This window comes from Xiphophorus couchianus, chromosome 12, assembly GCF_001444195.1.
Source record: "Xiphophorus couchianus chromosome 12, X_couchianus-1.0, whole genome shotgun sequence".
In the NCBI taxonomy this organism is placed as follows: Eukaryota; Metazoa; Chordata; class Actinopteri; order Cyprinodontiformes; family Poeciliidae; genus Xiphophorus; species Xiphophorus couchianus.
The window spans coordinates 2,318,536-2,346,407 of record NC_040239.1 but is presented as its reverse complement, the minus strand read 5'-3'; the positions used below and the strand labels follow the sequence as shown (position 1 = coordinate 2,346,407).

The 27,872-nt window shown below is 36.5% G+C and overlaps 1 protein-coding gene across 2 annotated transcripts in view; it reads right to left on the bottom strand.

The window, feature by feature from the left end:
* The window catches only part of LOC114154907 (phospholipid-transporting ATPase ID-like), a 50,598-nt gene that overhangs the window by 17,898 nt on the left and 4,828 nt on the right, over nt 1-27,872 (bottom strand). The window contains exons 2-20 of one of the 2 annotated variants that reach the window (XM_028034384.1): nt 19,353-19,433; nt 17,551-17,612; nt 16,550-16,663; nt 14,162-14,260; nt 9,646-9,707; nt 7,393-7,465; nt 6,289-6,359; nt 6,097-6,179; nt 5,396-5,554; nt 5,222-5,310; nt 4,050-4,237; nt 3,763-3,971; nt 3,555-3,598; nt 2,667-2,832; nt 2,411-2,599; nt 2,172-2,287; nt 1,131-1,295; nt 928-1,039; nt 56-161 (exon numbers count right to left, since the gene is read on the bottom strand). In XM_028034384.1, the coding sequence (XP_027890185.1) occupies nt 56-161; nt 928-1,039; nt 1,131-1,295; nt 2,172-2,287; nt 2,411-2,599; nt 2,667-2,832; nt 3,555-3,598; nt 3,763-3,971; nt 4,050-4,237; nt 5,222-5,310; nt 5,396-5,554; nt 6,097-6,179; nt 6,289-6,359; nt 7,393-7,465; nt 9,646-9,707; nt 14,162-14,260; nt 16,550-16,663; nt 17,551-17,612; nt 19,353-19,395 (2,150 nt within the window). In that variant the 5' untranslated portion in view covers nt 19,396-19,433. Of the gene's footprint in view, nt 1-55; nt 162-927; nt 1,046-1,130; nt 1,296-2,171; nt 2,288-2,410; nt 2,600-2,666; nt 2,833-3,554; nt 3,599-3,762; nt 3,972-4,049; nt 4,238-5,221; nt 5,311-5,395; nt 5,555-6,096; nt 6,180-6,288; nt 6,360-7,392; nt 7,466-9,645; nt 9,708-14,161; nt 14,261-16,549; nt 16,664-17,550; nt 17,613-19,352; nt 19,434-27,872 lie in introns of both variants that reach the window. The other variant, XM_028034385.1, reaches the window with a different exon arrangement.

Sequence of the window (27,872 nt, the reverse complement as noted above, 5' to 3'; positions counted from 1 at the left end):
ATTAGAGCTTAAAAATGACTTGGCTTCATAAAGACTTTAGAAATGTTCCTCTGACCTCAGTTCTTGTCTGACATCCTCAGGCGAGTGACCCGAGACGATGAAGACGTCTTTCATTTCCTCCCGCAGCAGGTTGCACGAGTAGCCGATGTTTTCTGCCGTTTCTAAAAGACAAACTAAAACTGTAACAAACAAGACTGGACAAAGTCTCAGTCCAGGTCAAAGTAAAGAATCCCTTCACACACAGAGCATGAAATGTCACATTTAAGATCTTTTCAGACCTTTTATTGCCACCTTGAAGTTTTGCCCGACAGAAAAAAACGTAAAAAATTAAGACCTGCGATTACTGTATTTAAGGCCAACTTACATTTCATTCATTTTAACATTTTAAGACATTTTGATTGGACGACTGGACACCTGGATGAAAGGTGAATTAACGACCCTCTGTTATTTCAAGGAGTGAAGGCAGGGGCAGAGCTACAGGGGGCGCTCTTCTTTCCCAGATGAGAATCTGGTACGATTAAAATTATTTAAATATAAAGTTTTAACCAGATATTTACAAAAGACGCAACCTCTTTTTTCTTTCTCGGAGTCTGAAGTTAAATCTGGTCAAACTCTTCTTGTTTCAGGTCAGTTAAAATTACCAAAATAATTTATATTCCCTAAATGCCATAAAACTTAACTAGAATTTTTTTTAAATAGATTTTTCTGAAACCTTCCTTGAATTTGAAAGTTGCCTTTTAAACTGTGTGACTTGGGTCAGACCTTTTGGGTTTCCTATAAATATGATAAATAAATATGTTAGTTGTTGTGGCCGTGGCCCCCCGGGGGTAAAAGTCTAGCTCCGCCACTGCATGCAGGAAATATTGAGCATATTGGCTGCTTTTTAGCTGAAGTTGTTCATTTCAAACAAAGTTTTCCATTAAATGCCTTGCTTGTCGCCAGTCAGAACCCAGATTTTGATGTCCGCTTTGGCCAGCTGCTCAATGGTCTGAGGCACTCCGTCCTGTAGCTTGTCTTCGATGGCTGTTGCTCCCAGCAGCTGCAGACCAACACAAACAGCAACACACATTAAATCCAGTTAGTTTCCCGTTTTTATCTGTTTTAAACCAGATATTTATTTATCTTCCTACCATCAGGTCCTTCTCTATCTCCTCGTACAGCTCATCCAGTTTGCTGTCCTTGTCTTCCAGTGAGGTGCTCGCCTCATGGTGGCGCTGTCTCCACTGGTTGAAATACTCCTCGTCCAAATCTTTGTAGGCTAGAGCGAGCGTCCGCAGTCCCTCCCCGGCAAATTCCTGCAGATCAGCACGAACATACTTATAAGGATGAACCGTGAAAACATGCGTCTCTGCAGCGAACGCAGCAGTGATACCATCTGAAGATATAAACAAAGTCAAACTGAAGCATCCGGCTGTGTAAATCATAAAGATTCCCATCTAATAAAACTAGCAGTGGGAGAAAAAACTGATCGTTTTAGTTCTGAGTGTTTTTTCTGTTATAAACAGGATCTAAGCTAGCAGACATCAAGTGAACAGACAGAAGAGGGAAAGCATGTAAAGAATCCAAACTTCTTCAACTAAACGTGACCTTTGTAAAGAACAAACAAACTCTTGGTGTGAATAAGTAGGTTCTGGTGACCCACAGAGTGAGTACATGTAGTAACAAACACGTAGGCTACATGTCCGTTTTAGCTAGCAGATAAAAGCTAGGTTAGCTAAGCTAAATATGCTAGTTCGGCAGTAAGCACTAAAGTAAATATTGATGAGATTTATCTTAGTATCACACAGAGGTGGGTAGAGTACTCAAAAACAATAATCAAAAAATAGTCACAATGTACTTTTATTGTTTATAAGTTATGTAGGAACGAGGCGAGAGCTACTTCTAAGCTTCCTTGTTTGTTGTTGTCATAGCAACTCCATAGCAACTGCCTACCAAGATGGCTGCCAGTTACAAAGTTCCTGAAAGTGTGAGGTCACATGAGAACTATGTATGTATTGAATATTCTATTAGATGTGTTATGTATTGATATTGATCATGTGTCTGTTGAGATATATATTGTTATTGATTAATTGATTTATTGCCCAGCCTGACCAGCCTGATCAGGTGGAGGGACTGGAGTCGTGCAAACAAGTGGAAACCAAAGCATGAGGAGGAAAAGTAGCTTCACTGACGTTGAGGTGCTCCGTGGTGACGTCCATCAGCTTGCTGCAGGACTGGTGCAGCCTCTCATAGATGATCGTGTCGGCGCCTTTGCAGTAGAGCGAGAGCTTCCCCTCCGGACTGCGCACTGTTTACACCAACACACACACACACACACACACGCCCACACACACACACCAAAGTCTGTGTTTCATTTAGCAGGAAACAGAAACTAAACGGCAAGCAGCTCAGAAAAACCCGGGCTTCTCACCGATGACGGACATCCTCTTGCGGACGTTGTTGAAGTCGAGGATCGCCAGGAGTTCGTAGCTGCGCTGATTTCCCATTTCCACAATGGAAATGCTGTCAGGCGTTCGCGAGCGGAAGACGAATCCGAAGTTTCTGGCCGCAGTCACGAGCGCGCCTTCGTCTGGAGACTGGGCCTGATAGAGAAGCTCTCCTGCAGGAGAAACAGGCTGACTTCCTGTTCCAAACCAGGGAGAAACGCTGGCACCTTCTCCACCCACCTTCCTTCTTCTCCTCGGCCATGACGGTGTGGCAGAGCGCCAGCAGCCTGAAGAAGGCGTGGACCTCCGGGTTCTCCAGCTTCACCGCCTCCACCAGCGCGTGGTCGTAGAAAACGAACCGCGGGTCGGCCAGCGCATTGAAGGAGAAGTCCACCGGGTCTTTGTGCTGCAGATCAGGAAGTAAACGGATCTGTAATCTGACGTCAGGATGAACGCGTCCCAACAGCAGCTTCTGACTTAAAATGAAGCTCAAAACTCCCACACAACATCACAGCTGCTGTTTTTGAGTTTTGTATTTCAAAATGTTGGTGGAGAATCATCTCAGACTAAAAATTACATTTTTTAAATTAAGTTATTGTCTTAGCTGAATAAAAATGTAACATTACTAGAAAAAATACATAAAATTAAGTCGCTTTAATGTGAAAAATGCTTGAGAAGAATTATAAAGCTCTGATGTGACCAACTTGGTAAGTCTATGATGTTTTTTATTCAAAATAGACTCAGATGTTTCCGCAATCACTTCAAAATAATTTGATACTGATGTGTTAAAAGTATTTCCTTATTTATTAATTTATTTACTTCCCATAAAGTTACAACTTTATTTTTTTATTATTACTTTATTCTTGAATGTTTACAGCTATTTTTGTATTTTACGACTTCATTTTCATATTATTCTGACTTTATGACTTTAGTCTGGTAATATGATTATCCTCCTATTATTACGATTTAAGTTTTGTAATATCATGACTTTATTCTCTTGTTATTACATTTTAATTCTATTATGAAGCTTTTATTTTCATGCCAAGACTTTCAAACAAATAGTTTTTTCTTAGCCTTTCCCTAAAACTACTCAGGTAAACAGAAGTAAATTTAATTTGATGAACTTACCTCAGAAATATCAAGTCTCTGACCAGTGTAGTCATAAACATCTCCTGCAAAAACAAATAAATATACACACTTAAAAAATTTCAACAAACAAATAAAATACAGAATAATAATAATAAGAGAACGAAGGAGTGAACTAAAACCTTGTATGCTGCAGAAGTTTTTTGTTGTTGTCAGTTTGAAACCAGCAGAATAAGGCGTTTTAACTCACCGTAGGATTTCCCGTTGATGGAGCATTTGTTGAAGATCATGATGTTCTGGGTGAGCGTCCCCGTCTTGTCGCTGAAGACGTACTTGATCTGACCGAGCTCCTCGTTCAGCGTAGTGGTGCGCGCCTCGGCCGGCGTGTCGCTGCGGGAATAATACATCTTCCTGTCCCAGTCGATGTAGAAGCTGTTCCCCAGCCGAATGATTTCCACACTGCAAAAAGACGCAGCCGATATAATATTTGGCGCTTTTTTTTGTGTTAAGTGATGTAAAAGTGTTTGGACAGGTCACCTAACGTAAAGCGAGATGGGCACCACGGTGTTGAGGATGATGATGTAGGACCAGAAGGTGAGGAAGGCTGAGAAGCCAGCGTTGTCTTTCCTCGGCAGGAAGACGGTGAAGTTGGAGCCGTTGTTTACCTCCCAGATGTAGTTCCCGATCGCCAGGATCGTGCACATGAACACCAGGAAACCAAAGATCTACAGAATAAGAGCAAAAAGCTTCTTCATTGTCAGGGATCCAAGTTTAAGTTTATTTGTACATTTCAGCAACAAGGCAGTTCAAGGTGCTTTACATCATAAAAACGAAAAAAATACAAAGTCATCAATAATTGAAACGTTGCATTTTGCTAAGATTTCACATCAAAACGTTGGTTAGTGTTTCATTTATTATGTTTAACCAGCCGGGTTTTAGTCTGGATCTAAAGGAACTCAGTGTTTCAGATGTTTTTCAGTTTGTTCCAGATTTGTGAATGCTGCTTCTCTATGTCTGCTCTGCATCCAGAACCAGAACCAGAGGAGCTGAGAAAACCCGTCTCCACTTTTTACTTTTATAATTTTAGTGCCATATAATTTAGTTTAAGGCCAGGCAATCAGAAAATAAGTCATTATGTAATTTAATGTCTTGTTAAATAAGCCAAACTGATTATTTTATTTTCCATTTAGGTTGTTCTAATTATTCCCTATTAAATTCATGTTTAACCACCAAATTTATTGGCAAATTAAATAAAATCAGCGGTGGTTCTTGCAGCAATGATGCCCTTAATTTAATTAAAATGTTTATTATCATTATTATTATTTGAATCCAGCAGGAAGCAGGTAGTCTAGTCTCTTGGGAAAATTGGTCCACAAGTTTGTTGTTTTTTGGTTATTTAAAATGTCTTCCAGTTCCAGTGTTAACATTTCTTTACAAAATTAAAGTTTATTGGTCTATAAGAGAGGAAGTTTGTATTGTTTATCATTGTTTGTGTCATTTTATTACTTATGCAATTACTGGGACAATTTGTCATCCAGCAAAATTTGTTGTTCTAACAAATTTTCTAGTTCTTGTGCGTCCTGTCCCTTTCTAATGCCGCCCTGGGCAAACACTATATTAAATATCTGAATAAAACAAACAATGTTGCATAACTATGTCAGGATACCGTCTAAAAAACATTTGGGGTTTTAAAGAAGTTTAAAACTCACACATAGAACCAGAACGTTCATCAGACGGTCGATGCTGGTTCTCTTGAAGGTGCTCTTCCCACTGTTCTGCATCAGCTTCGTCTCCTGACCTGCAGAACAGACAAAACACCTAATAAGATTTTCATTTCTTTTGGTGTTTTAGATTAAAAACCTGAGCGAAGCGACTCGCTGTACCCCCGAACAGCACCAGGCCGAAGCACCAGTCGGTGTTCCTCAGGGTGCAGCCGCGCAGCAGGATCTTCTCGTTGTCCAGCGGGTATTTCTGACCGGCGAACACCAGCGTCCCGTTGAAGCGGTCGAGACGATTGTTGGGGGGTTCGCAGCGAACTTCGCCTTCAAACGAGACACAGCCGCAGTAAATAGAACTGAAATATTTATGACTTTCAGCCTTTTTAGACCCTTTCTGTCGCTTTTTCTAGCCTTGTGAAGTAGATTTTAACAAAAGATTTTACCAATGTAAGAATAACAACTTCTACAAATTTTTCCTCAAGTAAAGGTAAAAAAGTGTTTGGTAGAAATTACTGAGTTACATTATCAGGTGGACCAAAATATAAAGTTAAGGGGAAAATTTGGTATTTTGAGGACAAAAATGACAATAATTCATATAAGTGACAAAAAATAACAAAATTAACTTTAACAAAAACTGCAGATGTGTCTGGTGAATTTTTGATTAAAACATGTTTGTTTTTCATTCAGTGAGTAGAAAATCCAGAAGTTTTACTCTAGTAAGAGTAGAAACACTTTATTATAAAATTACTCTAGTACTACAGCGTAGTAAAAGTACTTCTTAAAAGTTTATTTTTTCCCCTAAAAAGTTTATAATATAAATGTAATGGAATAAATGTAACTAGTTAGTACCCAGCTCTGATTTTTACCATTAAAATCTGCCAGTTTTTCGATATCGCCTCCCAGGTCTCCGGTGACAGGAAGGGCCTGCTTGACCTTCAGGTTCGTCTCTCTGAGGAAGAGGAGAAAACAGATGGAGGGAAAAGTGAATGAAGAAATAAGTGAATTATTTTCAGTTGGCACACTTATGAGTTACGTTTTAAATGTTAAAGTTAACGAACCCGTCCAGTTCTGCCGTCTCTATGTACACGAGGTTCAGGGGTTCGCTGCTGGAGAGCAGCAGGAGGTCGGCCTGAAGTAAAAACACTTTCCAGTTAAATGTTTCCAACGTTTGTTTTTATCACATAAGAGGAAATTATTGTGTTCAGCTTTAAACCGCTCATTTTATTTCTGAATATAAATTTATAAACATTCAGGCAAAACAGCAGGACTGAGGTCTTCAAGTTCACACAAAATCAAAGAGTGTTAAAAATATATTTTAAAAATATACAAAAACCAAGTCTAAGAAAAACGTTCTGCAGAGAAAAAACATGATTACATCATAAAAATACTGTGTAAGTAGGATCACCTTAAATAACATGTAAATAAAGTTCATGTGTATTAAAAAGACAACAGGCCGTTTACAATGTATGAAAAGTAAAAATCAGAGCTGCACCAATTGCAGTTTTCTGGCCAATAACTTTTGAAAAGTCTGATTCTGATGAACGTTTTTTATTTTTTTGTTTGAAAAGTCTCTAACTTGGCAACAGTGAGGTGATCATTGCAGACAGAAAACAGAAATGTGAGATCCAATGTTATCCAATATCAACCTTTTTTATGCTTTGAAATATCTATTTAAATAACATTTTAAATTTGAATTGTGAATCAATTGTTACGCCTAAAAATAAACAACAAACAAAAAAACCATCTAATTTTAAAGCGACAGTAGCTAACAGGTGCTAATATTTAAAGCATTAAGCTTCAACAGAAACAATATTTTAATCATTTCCTAGTCGACACAATTTCAGTGACCCTAACTAACATAAAACAGGACAAGTTTTGTTTTATTTAATGCCTGACAAAAGAGGAAAAAATCTTTTGTGTCATTTTTGATTCAGTGTTGACTAATAGTGTTAGTCTAATGACTAAAAGGTTTAAAAACACTTAGTCATTAGAAAACAAGGCAAAATGCAGAGGACCAAGTGCAGAACCCAGAGGTACACCAGCTTACATGGAGAAATGACACAGTAACGAGCTGAAACTATAACGATGGGGAAAAACACAGTAAAGTGAAGGCGTGTAATCCAAACTTATAATGCTAAATATGAAATAAAAAGTTTACTTACGGTTACAAACTGGTTGTTTTCTAGCTTGATGATGTCTCCTACCCGGACGTCCATCCATTTCTCGCTCCGCAGCCTGAGAACAAATCACAAAGTTAAATTTAGTTTCGGAAAGTCACAGTGGGAGGCTCGCTGTCGGCTGGAAACAAGAGTTTTTCTATTTTTATGCCAGGAAAGAAACCATCTGAGAGATCATAAACAAGCCCAGTCTGACCCTAAAGGTCACACCGATACAAGCCACTTTCCCCCTGCTGGTTCCTGCTGGTTTCCTGTATGATTCTGTTTGTCCGTCTGCCAGAAACTCGGAACGTTTTCCGATCTTGGACGGAGGAAATAGGAGAGTTCATCAAAGCAGCAGGGATTAAAATGGACGTGATTCTGAAAATGCAGTTCAACTCGTCTGTTTGGAGACAAATGTTTGTCTTTTTCTCTGTAGGTAGAGAGAAAAATCCTGGCAGCATAAAACTGGGAAATATTTAGTTTTGTTTGCTCCATTTTTGTTTCGTGAGTCATCTTCACATTTCTGCGTTGTTTTTTATTTCTCAGATATTAGTACATCGGCTTTCCAAACAAATGCAAAGTCCTTTTCATTCATTTATTCTTGTTGAACTTTCTTTGCTCTAACTCCCCCTGGCAAGAGTTTAATCACAGGAAGTAAATTATTTACAACACAAGCCGGCCTGAAAGATAAGCACTGTGACGAAACACAGGCTGGGTTTCCCTAAAACAGAAAGAACGTCAGCAAAGATAAATGAAAAAGCAGGTTCTAGACTAAGCAGCACACCTGGATGGGTTCAAGAACAGACAAATCTAAGTAAATCTCTGTATTTTTGTGAATATAAGACAACATGTCAACTGGAAGTGAATGTCTCTTCCTCAGTCCTAAAGCACAGAACGAGGCAACAGCAGCTGCCACTGTGGAGGACAACATTCACCAAAATATTTCTGTTTTCATCTCTCAGAGTTCAGCATTTCAACGTTTTTCACAAAATAAATTAGTTAAATATTTATGGATATTTGGGTTTCTGTTGTGTTTTTATCATTTTCTTCGTTTATGTTCGTTAGGTCTTGCCATACTTAGTTAATTTCTCTGTGTCCATTATTGTTACTAAGGTGTTGCCATACCAGTTCATTCCTTTGTGTTTAGTTTTTCAGTTCATTCCTGTGTTTTGTTCGGCTGCGTTCACACAGCAGGTCTTGATTCCCAATTCAGACTTTTTTTCTGAGTTCTGGTTTTGTTTGCGAGGTCGTTCATATTACGGATTAAACGCGACTGCATTCAGACGTCTGAGTGAACGGATTATGACCCCAACGCGACCCGAATTCACAGAAGAAGAAGAATGCAGATGTCACAAAGCAGCGCTCTGCTTGCTGAAGTAACAACGGATTAATGGATTTTATTATTTATTCAGCAATTCAATCATCGTTTTCGTCAATGATGTCGATGTTGGACGAAACGTGACATAACCGTTCACTTTATTCATTAAGCAATAAATTAATTGCATGATCATTTAAAACAAACTCAATTATTTCCATTTGCATAATTTATTGTTTTTCTCTTTCTACCCAAAAACTGGATGATAAAAGTCTTCAGTCTGGTGTTTTGGTCTCAACTAGCCCTTTATTAGCCATTTAATTTTGTTTACAGAGAATTTATAGTCAATTTTATTTGTTGTTTCTGTTGTTTTATTAATTTTGTATATTTAAAATGTCTTCCAGCTCCAGTGTTTAATGTTCGTTAGAATGTAAAGTTCAATGATCTTTAACAATATGTTCTTGCATTATTATGCCATTTGTTACTTAAATATGGTGTCAAAACAACAATACTATTATTTATCACAATAACGTCCGGGGCAATTTATCATCCATCAACATTTGTCATCGTGTTAAACCTGCTAACTGATCCTATTTGACTCCATATGTCGACGTTGCCGTGAAAAAATCAGATTCGAATCACATTTTCCGGCTGTGTGAGCGAGGTCACAGATCCTTATGTTTTCTTTATTATTATTATTTTTATCTCTGTCCAGGAATCAGCAGCAGGACGATGACCAGCATTCCTCTGTTTCCTGTCTGAAATCCCAAATATGTGAAGTGAGTGAGTTGATTTTCACATCTAAGGTAGTTCAGTTACTGAAATCCTCCTGGATAATTTAAAGGTTTATCTGATGCGTATTTCACCTGTGAACAAATAACAAACATGGTGCCACAGACGGCAAATGGGACAAAATTTACATTTTAATAAAATAAACTTACTTCCTGTCAATTAGTACTTCAACTCTTCTGTTGTTTACTTGATTGTCGCTCCTGTGGCGATTCTAGAAGACAGAAAGGAGCAGAAAGTGACGGCAGTCAGGTTACAGGAAATGAAATTTGTTTATTGAATCAACTTTCTGATCAGACAGACCCATCATCACAGACTAACAGGTGGCATCAGGGGCTTTTATCGCATCTGGGAGCAGATATGTTTCTGTAAATAACCCGGGAGGAAACCCGCTGGCGGACGTCTTCCTTTTTTAAAACCTCGGATGATTACAGCAGCGATGAGGCCCGTGTTGATCGTCTGGTTTCAGATCCGTCTGAAGACAAAGGCGCCAACGAAGGAGGTTTCCTTCCTTCACTTTTTAAATTTAGTCTTTAAATATACATATGAGTCAGTTTATTTACCATAACAGAGACACAGATCTCTAATTTAAATAAAGTAACAGAATGAAATAATATGAGAAATATATGAATATTGTTAATAACTGGTGACATTGAGGAGAAGTTGGTATTGAACTTTTCTGACCTTTCTTAAGCTTTTTTAAAATGTTTTTTATTAGGAGAAATTAATTGTTGAAGGATTTCTAAGACGCCCAGTGTGAGGAAAGGTCTGGTTTTAGTGGAAACCAGTTGAATTAGTTTTTCCTCTTAAGAAGTTAATAACTTCCAAAACAACTCTGACAGCAGTAAGATATTTATTCAAGACAAAGATTAATCTCATGCATGGCAGAGAGGGAGAGAAACAATGTAATTATTTTACTGTTGTAGACAAAGAAAAATGATCAAAGCGTCATTTTACATGTAATTATCCACTAGTAAAGCAACACTAAACTGCTTTGAAGAAATGAAAAACGTGAAGTATTATAAATACAAAAACAACAAAGTCATGAGAAATGACTCCATGTTTAGTCTGTTACTTCTGTCCAGCTTAAAAAATGAGTTACTTTGGATAAAAGTGATACAGTCTGTTAAGCTAAGACAATATGTAACTTAATCTGAGGACATTCTGCACACTTTGGGGATTTTCAGCTTTAGATAAATCCTCCTAATGAATCTTTCTCACAGAAACAAAATTATATGCATCAGTTTCCTCTGAAAAGTCAAATCTTTTAATAGTTTCTAAATGAAACATGAAAATAGCACAAAAATAAGTCTTATTCTCACTTAAACCCTAGTATTACACTAACCATCGTTAAATTTTACTCATTTTACTTTGTTTGCTCGAGCATTAAATTTATATACTTAAATATTAATATTTAAATCCATCTTGGCCCTAAAGTTTTCAAGCTTTTTGGTTTGATTGATTCGTAGAACAGAGTTAAATGGGTTATCAAAACCAAAACAACAGCCCTCTGAAAATGTTTAGATGCTTTCAGAGTATCTTTGTTTTGGTAAAGTTACAACATTACAAAAGAGGAAATACAATAAATAAAATAAGACTTTACTAAAAATGAGCAAAAGAAATGAGCAAAGTCCAAACTAAAATCTGAGTTTCCCTTGTTAAAGTTTGGAATTGGTCAAGATTTGAAAAACTCTAAATAAATCTCATTGCTTGGGAAGAAAATACAGCGAATTGATTCGTCCGATTTCTCTTTGATTGGTTCTGAACGATTTTTATGTTTTTTCTGTTATGAAATGAACCAAAACTGAAAACCAATCATAGGAAACAAAATATTTTTGATGCACTTTGTTGTATGAAAGAAAACAGGACATTAGTTTAGCGCAGGTAAAACCCGATCGGTGCGTCAGAACAAATATTTAGAGGAAGTTTGATACGATCAGTTTCGTTGCACAAGCTCAAGTTGACTTATTGTGAAATAAAGGGAACCAAACCATCGATAGAGTCCGTTTTGACAAAGCTTGACCCAAAATAACTGGCCAGTGTTTAATGGGTTTAATGTGTTGGTACATAATATCTTCCAGATCTTATCTCAATCACCATGACGACGACGACAAAAAGATCAAAGTCCTTCATTGTCCTAAAAGTTTATAAAAATATCTTTCATAATCTGTTCATCCAATGTGAACATTTGTTAAATTTAAGTCAAATGAAGCTTGTAAAACTTTTCATGAACATCCAAATATTCCTTCAGTGTTTGTTTAGGTCTGGGGGTCCAAAGTGAGGCGCAGGGGCCATTTTGTGGTCCATAGAATGATTATGTGCGGCCCCTGACTTCAGTTCAAGAATGACACAAATTTGGGTCCCAACACAGATGTTTCTATTTTTAAAGAGGACAAAATAAAATCTTCTTACAATAGAAAATATTTGTCTTTAAATTACCAAGCGTTTTATATTCTCTAGTTACTTTCACTTTTGCTAAATTGTTTGATTGTTTTTTTCCTATTGATACCTAGAAACTTTGCTAAATTACTTTCAATAAGGTAAACTTGCAGAGCCTTTTTAAAAGTTTTGGCGACAGATCTGCTAACTTTATTTGTTTACCTAACGTTTATCCAGCTCAGTTTATGGGTGAGTTGGTAAAATAACATTATTTTTGGCCGTCAACTCCTTTTTGTTTCTGTCTGCTGAGCTAACGTTCAACCCATTACATGAGCTATTTCCTCCTGAGTGCTGCCTCATCTCTCCGTTACTCCCTCTCACACACCCAATCTCAAACACATTAAAGGAAAACCGATCAACCGGCGCTGCAGAGGTCCGTTCTGTTCTGTTCTGCCTTTCTAATAATCGCTTTTGGAGGTTACAACCCTGAAAGAAGAGGAATTGTAACTATTTCCTAATAAGTTTCAACTCCCAAATGACATAATTGAAGTAGCAAAGGAGAAGTGAAACTCGGAAAAGACGAGTTTGATGAAACATTTACACAAAGTCTCATGACAAACAATTTAAATTTGAAGCACTGAAAGAAAGTTTTATACTTTTTAGGGAGAAAATGAGAACAAAAATTGGTTGCATTAAATGGTGGGATGACACATGTTTGTGTTTAGAGGTTGTTTCATTAAGCAGTTATCAACATTACTCAAGTCACGTCTAAAGTAAATGCCTCTAATTTCTCGTCTTACTTTGTGGTCACATGACTAACTGAACGGATGGGAAAACTCTGTAAGAGGAGCTGCGGGAAAATCGTGACGAAGAAGTTCAGACTCTTACGCAAACACCAGACAATCAGTGACATTTGTTTCACCACCATTGGTGGTCATTTCACTGCACGATTCACTGGGTGTGTCAACGACAAGCAACAGGTACCAGTTCTGTCCGTTTGTCCTTCGTTTATCCAAGACAGAGTTTCAGGAAGTCAACCGATGTCCAGAGACACTCCAGTCCTGAGACCTTTCAAAATGAGGAGAGACGTCGCTTCCTGTTTGCGCTACGATGTTTTTCCAAGGAGAACCTCTGAAGAGAGAGAGGTTCAGGATACGACTGTCAAGTTGCAGAAACTAAAAGTAATTCAAAGATCGCAAAGTTTTGTTGAGATGTAAAATGGTGTTCATGATAGAAGCGTAAAATGGTAGTTTATGTTGTTTCTTTCAGAGTGTGTGTCCATAAGACAGGTGAGTTAAGGGTGTTTTCACACCTGACGGTCCAGTAGACTTGGTTTAATTAGGGACCAAAACTGCAACATCTGTTACATTTTTAGGTGCTGTGTTTTTTCTTCTCACTGCACTGAGTCAAACCAACCAAACCCTTTGAAAAACCTGTTCCCCTCCTGGCCTGTGGGGGTGCTGCACCAAGAACCACTGAAGGAAACGACACAAAAACCTCTGAAAACGACACTGAGGGCAACTTTCAAACAAAAATGGAATGCTGTCAGATTTAATCGGTTGTAGGATTTCTTTTTTGTTTTTGGTACAAAACCACAAGCCATTTCTCCCGCTGGAGGTAGCAGGGCATTCTGGCGTTTACCCAGAATGCCCTGCGCTGTAGCCCACTTCCTGCTTTTGGAGTGGTCTCTAATCTGCTTGGTGTTCACATATCCATTCGAACCTCACCAGAGTTCACTTCAACCAAACTGAGATCTGGGCTTTTCTGGGGACCTCAGTTCACTTTTCTGGTCCACATCAGGCTTTGACTACGCATTCACACCTCCCCAGCTGAACCGGACTTTCTAGACAAACGGACTGGAGTTGGATTGAAGCGGACCAAACAGGCTGGTGTGAATGCAGCCTGAGGATGATAATTTATCAGTTTTCTTTCTCTGGTCATTTTATGTTTCCTCATTTTACCTAAAAACAGAATCAGCTAAGCTAAATTTTACTATAAAATGGTGATTTTTATCATGTTTCTTTCTTCTACTTTATTCAACAATAAAAAAAAGCGTAATGGAAACTAAATGTCTTATTTTCTTTACTACTAAATATTGTGCCTTCGGGTATGTGTAAAGGGCTTTGGGCCTAATAGTAAGGCCTAGCAACTATCAGGTCAATGGAAACGCAGCTCAAAATGTCGAATATTTGATCTAAGAAAGGTAACGATTATGTCCCTGCAGAGAGGGCAGACTCTCATACTCCTTCAAAGGGAAAAGAAAAAGGAAATATTTGAAAATCTGCTTACGATGTCATCAGTTGCGTCCTTAGCAGCGGTGACCGTCAGCACGAGGGCGAGAGGAACGACGGTGGTGAACCAGGACAGGGAGGAGATCTCAGGAATCAACTGGAACAGCAGACAACAGTTCACGGTTCGTTCCTGTTCATTTGTGCAAAACTCAACAGAAACCTCAGTTCAAGAAGAATGAAAAATTCACACCAAGTATTTCTCTTATTAGCCACACCTTTTGCTTTCTCATTAAGTTAATAGTAAATCAAATCATAAATAATTAGGTCTTGTTGCTCAGATACAAGACTTTTTTTGACAGATGCAGCAATCATCCAAAAAAACTTACAAAACTACATGCCTGCACCTTAATTCACCATTTCTGCATAATTATTATAGATAAGACTACAAATATTCACAACAAATGTAATTTTGAAACTCTGATTTCCTGTGAAAGAGCTTTCAAAATAAAGTGGTAACTTTAATGTTATAATTAATCCAGTAAGAATAACGTTTAAAAGCTGCTTGACGAACTCCTAACAGAGCGGTTTATCATGTTTATTATCCGTCGTAGCTGGAGCAAAGTCGCTGCCTTGCTCACGATGAGGTCACTTCCGGTGCTGGATATCACACTTCCTTAATTTTCTGTGTGGTTTGTTTGCAGCGTCAGCCTGAGAAACTTCTCTCTCTGAAACTGAGAGTCGATATGTAAAAGCTGCGACTGCTTCGAGTTTCTGTTTGATTTCAAGTTGCTTGGTAAAAAACCTTTTACTGACAAACAGCGACGTAACGCCAGGATCTCTGAGACTTTTTCTGTTTGTCTTTCTGTCTTTTCACTCCTCCCACTAAGCGGGAGGAGTGAAATAACACCTTTTAAGCACATAGTAAACATATATTTCACTAAGGCTAGGTTTCAGTATTAAAATATGTATTTTTTATTAGTCTGATATAATATGCAATCTTAAATGTTGGGTTTTTATTATCTGAATCAGAATAACTTGCTTAATCAAATGCTGTGTATAATTAGTCTATAGAATGTGTTTCAGCTTTTCAATAATATTCTTAATTAATCTGAATTTATTGAACATAACTGTACACAAATGGAGCTCAAACTATTTTGATATCCTTTGGTTATCCCTGTTGCCGGTGCGCACTTTTTCCTTCCATTCAACTTTCTGTGAATAAACTTTATATTCCGTTGTAATAAGTCAGGATGAGGAATCAAACTGCAGATCTTTAACAACAGAAGCAGGATTCTTGCTACTGAGCTGCAACACGTAACGCTGTGGTAAGCTAGCATGTCAGGAAGCCACAACCACATCTGTAATATTTAGAAAAGCCTCTGCATTACAGATAGATAGAGATAAATCTTTATTGTCATTGTCACAAGGACAACGAAATTTAAAAGGTGCCATCAGTCAGTGCATATGCTTAAAAACAAAAAATAACTGTCTCACAATTCACACACAATGTAAGAATTAACAAATAACTGGTAAAAAAACAAAAAACAAACAAAACCTAATAAATAAGAACAGCCACATTCTCACATACATCATTTATGATGATTAATGGTTGTTTTTGATTGCATTTAGTTTTGTTATTGCTGTCGGGTAGAAACTGTCTCTGAGACGGTTGGTTCTGGTTCTGGTTGCTCTGTATCTTCTGCCTGAAGGCAGCAGTGTGAACAGAGAATGTCGGGGTGAGAAGTGTCCTTTGTGATGTGTTGTGCTTTTCTTAGACAGCGGTTGGATTACAGCAAACTTTGATAAAAAATATGCCTTTAAACCTCAAAGAGATCAATTCAGTTCATTTTACTTCAACTAAGAGCAGTTTGGTTCATTTATATCACCAGTTTATGACAAATATCCAGTACCTTTAGTAGTAAAAACAGTCAGAAATTTTACATTTTAACTATTAAAATTTTGTACCATCAGAAATGTAACAGTAAAATTATTACATTTTTAATAATTAGCTAACTTGTAACCCAGAAGTTAGATTATTAGCTAACTTACCTTTAAGTTAGCCAAGGTAAAGAAAAAACAATAATCACTTGAATATGTTAAGTTTTAAATCTGCATGTATTGGAAATTAAATTTACAACTATCCATTTTATTACCAATTGATCAGTTTAGTTTTTTTTCCTCATCCTTTCATCATTCCTCAAAAAATAAATCACTTTATTAAGTGATTTAATAAAGAACAAAACAGTTTAGTGAAATCGTTTCAACATTTATAAATAAACTGAACTGAAACATATTTTTGCTGAAATTAAATTGAACTGACTGAAGTTTGTTCCTCTTTACTAAAAACAAAAATCAAATGAATGATAAGTGATGTTTAGATATGTGATGATCTTTTAACACATGTTTAGTTACGCCAGGGATGTTTGAGCTTCTTGTTGGCTCTTACCTGCAGCACCAGCAGAACCAGAAAGTAGGCGTTAGCAATCCTCTGGAACTGTTCGAACAGGTTGAGAGGAAGGAAGGTGAAGAAATTGTACTTGGAGGTCTTGATGGCGTTTGTCTGCAAAAAGATAAAGTTCAAGAAAATTAAAATTAGAAAGACGCCAGATATGTTTGGAGAGTCATAGCTATCGTTTTAAAATGATAGTTAAAATTAGAAAGCAAATTAACATTGAAGGAGCTTTGAAATTGATAATAAAGAAATTATATTTAAATGTGATGGAAAGTTTGTAAAGAAATTCAGCAAGTCTGCATTTAGGACTTTGCCAAATTTTTGTTGAGATGTTTTTCCACACGTATTCTGACTTCCTGATAGTTTAATAATAAATCTGTTTCTTATTTCACCAAGTAACATTCTATTTTTTGATTACTTTTTGATTTAATGTTTTTCTGTTCACTGAGAGGCTACGTCTATTTTTCTCACACCATCCAAAGTTTTTCCTTAAATCAGAGACCTAAAGAAGTAATTTAGGGTCTAAACATGTTGCTTTGCAGCAGGTGGCTCATGTCAGGCAGCTGAAAGGTTTACTAGCCATCACATTATCACTGGATCTTCACGCTAACAACACCACCTACACACAGCACAGCTCGGTCCGTAAATGAGGGGAAGTGAGTGTTTATTCCACTGTGAAGCAGTGTGGAGGATGGGTTTATCCAGAGTTCTGCCGGTTTATAGAAAACTAGAGGTTTGTTTGATCGTATCCTCGGCTGCTCCTCTAAAAAAGTGCAGGATTTGCCGCTGACTACAGAAGAAGTTTCTACCTTCAGCTCTTTGGCTGACATCCAGTCTCCTGATAACAACCAGAACCAGACACAAACAAATCAAGACACGCCTGAAATGGCTTTTTTCTCTACATACAAACAAAATAATCACTTTTGTCTTGACAGTCCACACTGCTGGAGTCACAAAAGTGGAAAACAACAGAACAAACACTGCAGGCCACTTACTGCGTATTTAAAGGAGCGGTTGTACTCTCGGTCGTTGGCTCTGAGTTTCCTCTCCAGCTCCGCTTTAAAAAGACAAAGAGACTATTATTGTAGGATCATCATTTATAGAACGATGTTTAATGCAGAACAGATGTATAAAAGGAAGGAAACTCTTCAACACAAACAGCAACATAACGTTTAAGTCCAACCCTCCTGGGACTTTAAAGATAATAGAGTATTCATGTTGGTCAAGCAGTTGGAAAAAAAGCAGTCAAACCCAAATATTTCAAATGTTTTTTATTCTTCCTAAATAAATTGGCTTTTTGGAGGCCTGAAAATATAAAAAAAAAACTCACCATATTTTACAAACTTGTGTGAAATCTACAGATTTTAAGGATTTATGCAAATCACATCAGACACAGGCCAACAGCTACTTATTTACAATACTTTATCGTAGAGGTATGGAAATTGGTATGCTTGAAGAATTTCCGAAAACCTACACAAAACTCTGTTGAGCTCATGCTCTAAAACAAACAGGAAGTCGGCCATCTTGGATGGAAGTGTGATTCTGATGGATTTTGATGTTTTTTTTCTCCTCAGAGGTTTTGATTGATCTGCTTGAAATTTGGTGAGTTTGCTCAAACGTTACATGAAATCCAAAATTATTAAAGTTCAGATTTTTTGTTCATGGTGAAGTGGTGTGGCCAGGCCTCAAACTTTGACTAGACACCATAAAAATAATAACTGCTATAACTCCTACAAGAAAGGTCCCAGAGGTTTGAAACCTGCTGTGATTGGTTCTCATCAGATCCCTGGCAAAACAAACGGATCCATTGCTGACTTCACCCAAGCCCCGCCCCCTGACAACAGGAAGTGTAATGTTTTACTTTGAAGGGTCTGTTTGACTCCACATCGAATTGTGCCAAGTGAGAGAAGACCAGTTGGTGTAACTTTATGTAATACCTACTTCATCTGAATTTCATTAAGAAGTAATAATAACAGGATTCATTTGGCCCAAGAGTCAAAATTGTGATTTATTTGGACTTTTCCAGCTCTCCCCACAAACCTGCAGTAATGAGATCAGGGCTTTGCTATGGCAACTACAAAACATTGACTTTGTTGTTGCTAAGCCACATGGAAGCTAATTTGTTGACACACTTTGGATCATTGTCTGTTTTAAATACCCATGTAAGCCCAAGATTAGACTTACCAGCAGGTTTCTTGAGATGATGCTTCAATATTTCCACATAATTTTTCTCCCTTTGGCAGCAAAGACACCCAAACAGCATGACGCTGCCACACCCAAACTTCACCGTGGAGATCGGAGCTTTCAGGATTGGGATTTCATTTTTATTCCACCGTATTTAAGGATTATTATGGCCAAATGCTTTAATTTTAGTTTCATAATAACAGGCAACATTTCTAAGGCTTTTGTTGTTTCTTGGATTGATGGATTCTTCTTGATGTCGGTAATTCTTTAATGTTTAGAAATGTTTTATGAATCCATTTTTGTTTGTTTTAAGAATTGAACATTTTACAGAAACTAGATTTCAAAGGTTTTAAAAGATTTATGAACTTAAAGTTGTTTTATTTTGTTAGACTAACAGTCTCAGTACATAATGTGGAGATTAAATATGGCAAAAAACAACAACTTGTAAACGAAATGTCTGTGATAAATTTAGGAACATGTGTAAACTGATCCTAGACATTTATTTATATGTATCTGTGAAATAATAATGATACTAAAGTCCACAGCAAATGAACTCCATATCAAAGAAAAAATGCTAAATTATTGAAATATCTGTAGAAACTGTTGTTCTTACCTCCCTCAGTCTTTGGGAAACAATCCAACCCAAAGAACGACATCTTCTCTTCCTCTTCCTCTGTTATCTCTCCATCATAATCTGAGGAGGAAACAGACATCAAATAAAATTTCATTAATTACATTCATTTAAATGATAGGAATTCATCTTAATTCTGTTTAAATGCATATAACCTCTATTAAAAATATGTTACTGCAGCTTTAAACCAACGTTTGCTCTGATGTTGATGCTCCCGTTTGCCAGCTGCTCCGTCTTTACAACCTTTTCCATAATGTGCTTCATGAGGTAACAGTTTCCAAGAGGGAACCTTTAAATTTTCCAATCTGCAGCCTCGTTTCTGACCTAAACAAACCGTTAAAGGTCTAGACGTTGAAATGTCAACGTTTTTGTCAAAGGGAGTAAATGCAGCACAACCCCAGTTTACGCTGGTTTAATCGAGAAGCAAAAAGTCAATTAATCACATGATAAATTAAAAAGAGTTCAATAATTTCCATTTGCATGATTTAAAGTTTTTTATTTATTGTTTTTCTATTTTGATAAATGTCTTCAGTCTGATGTTTTGGTCTCAATTTGCCTCTTTCTTGAAGAATAATTTTTATTACAGAGACTTTCTAATTCATTTTATTTGTTGTTTCTGTTTTGTTTATTTATTTTGGATATTTAAATGTCTTCCAGTTCCAGTGTCAGATATTCATTATAATTTAAAGTTTATTAATGTTTAAGAAACATATCTGTGCCTTGAGCATTTTTGATAAAAACATGTTTGTTGATGTAAACACCCACTTTTCTATTTTCTTTTTTTTAATTTAACTTATTTTTGTATTTATATTAGTATATACAGTATATTTATATTTTTATTATTTATTTTGGTTTTATTAGATTGTTTATTTTACTTTATTTTTTTAGACTCTTATTTTTTTTTTTTTTAGGTATTTTTTATGCATTTTAAAGTTAACATTATATCATCCAGACATTTGTAAACACATTTATTCTGTATGAAAAAAATATTAAAAATGTTCATCAAAAACACGTTTATTGTTTCGGAGTAACAAGAGGCGGATCAGCAGCCAGAACTAAAACCTAAGAGTAGAATTACTTCAAAATATTCTTACACATGTAGAAGTAAAAGTGCAGAAGAACTTCAAAAAGTAATGATCTTTCACAAAGTTACTGAAGTAAATAAAATATAACCCACCTCTGCCACTGTGATAACGACTTGTTAATAAACTCATAAGGTTGTTAAAAGTGAACAACTTTAACGTGTTTCCTCAGCTAAACTGTTTCTAATCAAATAAACCAGAGCAACGAGGAAAAACAGAAACTATAAAACTCAGAATAAAAGAGACAAACGAGTCCAGAAGTGAGGAAACAAACTTTCAGGTCTTTAGGAAATTCGCTTTTACTTTCCAGGATGATGTCAGAAAGTGAGCTATAAATATCGGCCGTGTTAGTTTGCAGAAGAATGTGGGTGTTTCAGCAGGTTGGAAACGAGACGCTGGGCAGCAGTCAATGTGGGAAACGAGGCTTTTTAAAAATGTCACAGAGAACTAGGAAAAAAATTACTGGAAAAGCCCAGAAACGTCAGTAAATGGAGTTTAAAGTAGGTTGTTAAAATCATCCCTGATGTGAGGAACAACAGGAAGAAACAAACAAAACGGATCCTTTAATTTAACCAACGTTAGTCTAAATCAGGGGTCTGCAACCTGCATATTTAAAACAGAAATGTATAACAAATGCTGGTTTAAGCATTTGTTATCATATAATAAATTGATTTTTCACAACAGAATGACACTAAAAATATCAATTATATTGTTTTAGATCTATTTTTTTGTCATTAAGTTGGAAACTGATTTTTTTTTCATTTCCATAAATCTCACACAGAAGGAAACTCAGCCATCTTATTTTCTACAAAAAATTTACATTAATCTTTATTTTAAAACCTAAAAACAGAAATAAAATAGAGTTCTCTAAAATGATAACAAATTTATAAAAAAAAAAATATGATGGATATTAATCAAAAATTTAATTTAAGGTAATGAAACATTTGCAGCTCTTGTGTAGCTGCACTAAAAGCAAATATATCTCTTGTGATTCATGTGAATTTAATGAATAGTGTTAATATGAGGCTAAAGACAAACTAAAGTGACTTTGAATTTAAAGTTTAGGCTTTAAATTTGTTTTTCCTGCAGGGATTTCTGCTGGCATGAAAACATGAATTGATTAAAACGTTTTATAATCACAACCTGATTTAAAGGAATGAAGAAGATGCTGGACTGGAGGAAACCAGATTTTTGAGTCAGAAACTCAAACTAGATCATAATTTAGTTTGTCATAATGTGACATTAATCTCAAACAACAAAACAAAACAAAAAAATAAATATTCAAAGTGTTGCAATGACCTAGTCAAAGCCCAGATCTCAACATGACAAAAATTTCCATTGACGTTTGTGTTACACAGAAGCTGGTTTTCTCTTGGAAACTGTTTTTCTGATGAATAATGATGATGTCACAAAGTTTTTTACAACTTTATTTAATTACATCATCTACAATCTGACTGAGAGGAAAATATAAAAATACACGTGTGAAACACGGCGTTTTATCTTTCCTTTACAGGAACGTCCATATTAAAGACAAACGAACGGTCAAGAAAATGGTGATTAATATGAAACTAAATGCAGTTTTCTTGTGATTTAAGCCCAGAAATGAGTGTTTTCTTCTAGATGTGTGCATCATCATCTCATATTTCTTACCTAAGATGTAGTCGTAATTATCCTACATTACGCCTCTTACTTTGGAAAGTCCTAACCTTTAATTTCAGACATGCAGATTTGAATATATATATATAAAAGAACTAAACAAAAATAACCTATTTTATTTTTTGAGCACTTTCTGAGTCGACACACAAAGGTGCGTAACAGTATCGCCAAGTCAGAGTCACCTGTGACTGGCTTCACAGGTCAGAGGTCACGCTCATGAATGGCGGTGTTGTCCCATCGCTGATCTCCTGTTTCTATGCTGCACACAGGCTCCTTTATCAAAACCGACTGGAAAGCAGTTTTCTTCTAAGTGTGTGAGCACTGAAGAGTCATTAGCTGCTAAGACGTTGAAAGAAAGGGCTTCTTCCAGATAAACTGAGCAAAAACAACAGATACCACAGGTTTCTGTCGTTCGCAGCATCTGTGTGGCACTTTTCTTCCTGAAGGTTATCAGATTTCCTTTGACTTGCTTCTGAGAAGTTAAAATCAATGAGGCCTATTGTTCTGATTTGACTGATGCTCCTGAGTCAGTCTGAAGGTGATGGTGGTTTAGTTTCAGGTAAACACAGCAGATTCACGACCAAAATGTCTTTCAGCTTCAAACAAACTAACGATGCATTCACACCAGCTCGGTTTAGTCCTCTTTAATCCAACTCCACTCCGCTTTGGGGAGGCGTGGATGGGTAATCAAACTCTGACGCATTCCCCAGCCTCTGTTCAGTTGAAGTGAACTCTGGTTCGGTTTGAATGCATATATGAACGTCAAGTGGACCATAGACTGCTCCAAAAGCAGGACGTAGACTACAACGCACAGCATTTTGGGTAAACACAGCCAAGCAAACGTATGAGTCTATTGCTAGAAGAAGAAATGACTCGCGGTCTTTTACCAAAGATAAAAGATAAATCCTACAGTAGCTAAAATCTGATGCTACTCCAATTTTGTTACATTTTATAAAACTTAGCTTAGCCAATTCTCTTATTGGGTAAATTGAGCTAACAGAAAATGTCCAGAGCAATAAAACTCACAAATGATCTTTTCTAGGGCGCACTCACTGCAGCTCCATGTATTCTGCTTTAATCCAACTCCAGTCCGTTTGTTTTGTTTTGAGAGTCCAGTTTACGTGGAGATGTGTAAATGTGTAATCAAATTCTGATGTGGACCAAAAAAGTCAACTGTGATCTCTCTATAATTCTAGGTCTTAGTTTGGTTCAAATTAGCTCAAATGAAATGATTTGATTCAAAATCTTACACCAACCGTACAACCAGGAAATGGACGTCAGCACAGGGCATTCTGGGTAAACACAGCCAAAACAACCATGTGAGGCTAGCGCTAGCAGGAGAGATGGCTCGTGTTTTTTGTTTCTTTTTTTTTACCAAAAGCAGAAGAAAATTCCTATAACTGCTAAAATCTGGACGTCTTGGAGATGCTGATTTTAATTTTTGGCAGGACTTTCCTGAACGCAAACGTCAGGGCAGCATCGACCAAAAATAAAAATAACCTCCAAAGAAAAATATTTCTGCTTTGATTTGAATATTAATCAAAATGTACCAACAAATTTTGAAAACAGTTTTATTTGTTTGTTCTGATTTTTGTTCTATAATTTCATTGTTTTTTGGTTTTGCACTCTGTACTAAAGTTTGTTTGAGTAATTTAAGAAATCCTTCTTCCGCCTCTCCAGGCAAAGCTGGTCATAAATGCATTTAACTTCCTGATCAAAGTAAAGTTGAACAGAAGTTGTTTGAAGGTATTTTCCATCAGAGGGCCAATCAGAGAGCGAGCCGCAGTAGGAGGACAGCTGCAGCGTTTCCAGCATGTTCCCTCTGTGTTGCTTCCTGACAGCAAGCAGAAATCTGTTTTTTAGGAAGGTGGAACAAGGCGAGAAGTGAGAAACTGGTGTTGATGGGTTGGAAATGGTTCCAGTAAACAGTGGACCACTGGACATGTTTAAGGTTTCCATCCTCTACTGGAAAACCAGTTTATTTATTTATTTTTTACTGTGGTTCTGATTTCACAACTTCAAACGTTGATTTCAAACATCTGGCTTCATATAGGAAATTTGAGTTTGTGCAGTTTTTCTACATTTAATTATTTGCTTCTCCAGGATGTAAGAACTGCAACAGATGAAGTTGTTTTGTTTCAGTGGAACGACTAAACGTGAAATTAGCCATAAAATAAATAAAACGTGCAACAGGTTCCCTGATCCACGTCAAACAGAAAAACAAAGGATTACAAAAGCGCATGATCTTAACTTTAATGTTATTTTAAATAAAAGACAATCTAAACATGCATTGAAGATCCTGCTGTTTGGTGATGCATTTAGAGTCCAAAATAAAAGTAGGAGTTTTTAAATTTTTGCTGTTTTTAATTTTTGATTGATCATTTTACTTATTGTTTGTCTTTCTGTGGTCAATTTTCATCTTTTTACAGATTTTCCTGTCACATTAGAAACATTTCTTCTGTTTACGTTTGCCATGTTTAAAGTTGAACTCCTGCCAGAACATTTATTAACAATAACTTTAAACATGAACCTTCCCGTTTGGGGAAAGTGAAGATTCATGCGATAACAGCGGTGGGAGATTTAAATGTTTCAAACGTGGATGATTTCATTCATATGTGGAACAAATCTTGCTTTGGAAATGTGAAACGTGTTCAGCCTCTTGCTTGGATTTTCTGCTGCGTCTCCGTCAACAAGTACTTCATTTATCAGAGTTTTTTCCAAAAATAGCAGCAGCCATGCTGAAACTCTCTGAGCCGTTTGGTTTGTAGGAAGGATCAGAAACGACACGATTATTTAAATAGTTGATCAGCAAGACAATGAACTCCAACAGCAACCTTTAGACTCCTGTTATTTGGTTTTTACACTGCCGCTTTGGACTGGCTTTAATAAGGCTGTTTGGGAGTACTACACCAGTTCTTCTGGATATTATTTCCACTTCATTCTCAATTTTTTAAAATCTAATTTTAGCTGTATTCTTTATGTTTCCGCTTTATCTTTGAGCCTAATACTGCTGTCTGGACTCAAACTCTAAATGACTAAAAATTCAGCAGATGAACAGAAAAACTGTTAACTTAAATAACCAAACTCTTTCTTCCTGCATATTTTCTGTTTAGTTTAAACGGTTGAATTAATATCCCAACACAGTAGCATAAAAACATGATTCAACCTGGAAGTTCAGCGTTTGCATGCGTTTCTCCATAAATCTGTTACAGTAAGAGGACAATAGCAGGAAGAAGTGATGAAAGGGAGAACTTCCTTTTCGCGATAGTTTGGCAAGAAAAGGGGGAAGTTGTTTTTAAAAAAGGAGCCAATTCTGATGAATTCCCAACTAAATAAATCATCCAACCACTTTCAAGCTCCCAAGGAAACATTTCTTTCTCCAGCTTTAATCGCAACATTTCTGATAACTTTAGTTAAACTTTGAGCAAAGAAAGGTGAAGTTTTAGTCATAAACCGTAAAAATAAAGGTAAACATCTGATAAAATATGAACTAATCACAAATTTGTCTAATTTTTCTCCTCCAATCTAAATCATCCTTCATCTTACACGGTTGCTCCTTTGTTTTTCATGTTTCTGTTTGTTATAAGTGTATTTATCCATAATAATAATAATAAATCATGTTGGTTTAGTATTAAAGACTAGAGGTGGTGTTTAAGGAAACCAGAAAAGAATCTGTGTAACTTGTTTCTGTAATTTGTTGGGTTCTGTTTAACGTTACGATTCAGCAGAGAAGTGTTTGAATTGACTGGTCCTGTTTAAGCAAATGTGCTGTTAAAGTTCCTGCTTTGTTTCAACCGTCAGATAATTTTTTTTATTATCTTCTGTTCGTTGTCACAGCAGCTGTTAAGAGGGAACATCAGGTACACAGAAAAACACAGTTGTTCTCTTCAACACAGGTTTTATCTCAGGAGAAGTTCCTCCTGTTAACCTGATAGTTTCATTTTTCCGACTGAAATCTCAACTACTGTTAAGGTTATGCACATTCCTGCATTTGTTTAATGTACTTTGACATATTTTAGTGTTTTAATTATTAGTGTTTTATTGTTTTTCACCCTGGCAATCCAACAGAAACACTGTCTGTTGTTTCCTATTAGATGTGCTGATAGTGTGGCTCATTTTTAGCTAACTATAAAGATGCTAAGCTCACTTAGCTTCCCCTAAATTAATTCGACCAGATAAATTCTAAAGCGCTAATTTACTTGGCTGTTTTGTAAACTTTCAGTTGAAATTTTTCTTATATTCATGCTCTTATTTTGAAGTAGGTGAAGACTGTTTGCGCAGCACTTCTGTTTAATCAGACAAGACAAGAACAAAAGAAAATACAGTTAATACAGAACAAGATATAAACATGAAACTAGATTTAAGGGCATAATAAAATATGTAACTTACAATGTCAAAATTAAATTGGTGCTCAGCTTACAGTCTTTCAGGGTCAGATATTATCTGAATTAAAAGTAATGCTTTAGCATTAGCTTCCACTAAACACCATGTTGGTGTAGCGCTTTAGCATTAGCTTCCACTAAACACCATGTTGGTGTAGCGCTTTAGCAATAGCAGAACAAATTAGTGTCTTGGCGTAACACTTTAGCATCAGCTTCCACCAAATAGCATGTTGGCGTAGCATTTTAGCATTAGCAGAACTAAATAGCATGTTAGCATAGTACTTTAGCATTAGCTGCTGCTAAATACCATGTTGGTGTAGCGCTTTAGTCATACAAATATGTAACATAACAAATAGCACTGAGTGTATACCATAAGTAAGTCATTGTTTTTTTTAGCTGAGCTGAAACGTGATGATTTCTGGGAAGTTTTTTTCCTACATAAAAGCCAGAAGACAAAGCGTTAGCTGCACAGATATGAATATCTGTGCAACTTTCTGTTTTGCAGAAAACTTGAAGTAGCTGAGAAAGTGCAGAAATGAGTGAAAAGTTCAAACTGCAGAACATTTTGGATTTCACCTACAGCTGCGGTTCAACCACAGAAAGTTTTACAACTCAACCAGAAACTCTGGTGTTTAGTTGGAAAGAAAACCACCACTGAAAATTCAGTTTTCAATCCATGTTTTCTTACACCTCACCCACACAGTCACAGAAGACAGACACATTTTGCATCTGCATCAAAGGAAAAAGTCATTAAATCCTAAATGTGATAATAGGAAGGATGCTGGGAATTTTGTTTCTGACAGAAACAAGTTCAGTTATGATGAAGAATCTCATGAATCCGTCACTAATGAGGCTCAGCAGACTCGTTGTTCTACTCTATTAATTATGTTCTGTCTTTGTCAAGTGGTTTGTTGTACAATGGAAAGCCATTTTTCCTGATTAATTGGGGCTTATTTTACATTTGCAGACCATGCTACAGAGTCCATAACCTTCTGTTAACTGCCAGCTAAGGCCACCAACGTTTTGCCTGTTTTGTTTTGCAGTTCTTCTTCTGCGTGGGACAGGCAAAAAGTAAGCACACAAACAAGTAAAACTAGATCCAGGTAGGATCTTTGTTTGCTTAAATTTAATTATTCAATTGATGAAAATCCAGGTATGAGTTTTGTTTTCAGTGTTAGACTTAATGATCCAGATGTAGGTCATTAATTTTTTACCAATCTTTACCATCAATTTTCCCTCCATCTATTATCTGTACCTGGCTTGAGTTCTAAACCTGAAGCGTTTGATAACTTCACTTGCTATAGAAATGCTGCATATGTCAAATATGACTTAACAGAATTTTGACTTTGTAATTTAACATTTTGAAATTGGGCGTCTGTCTC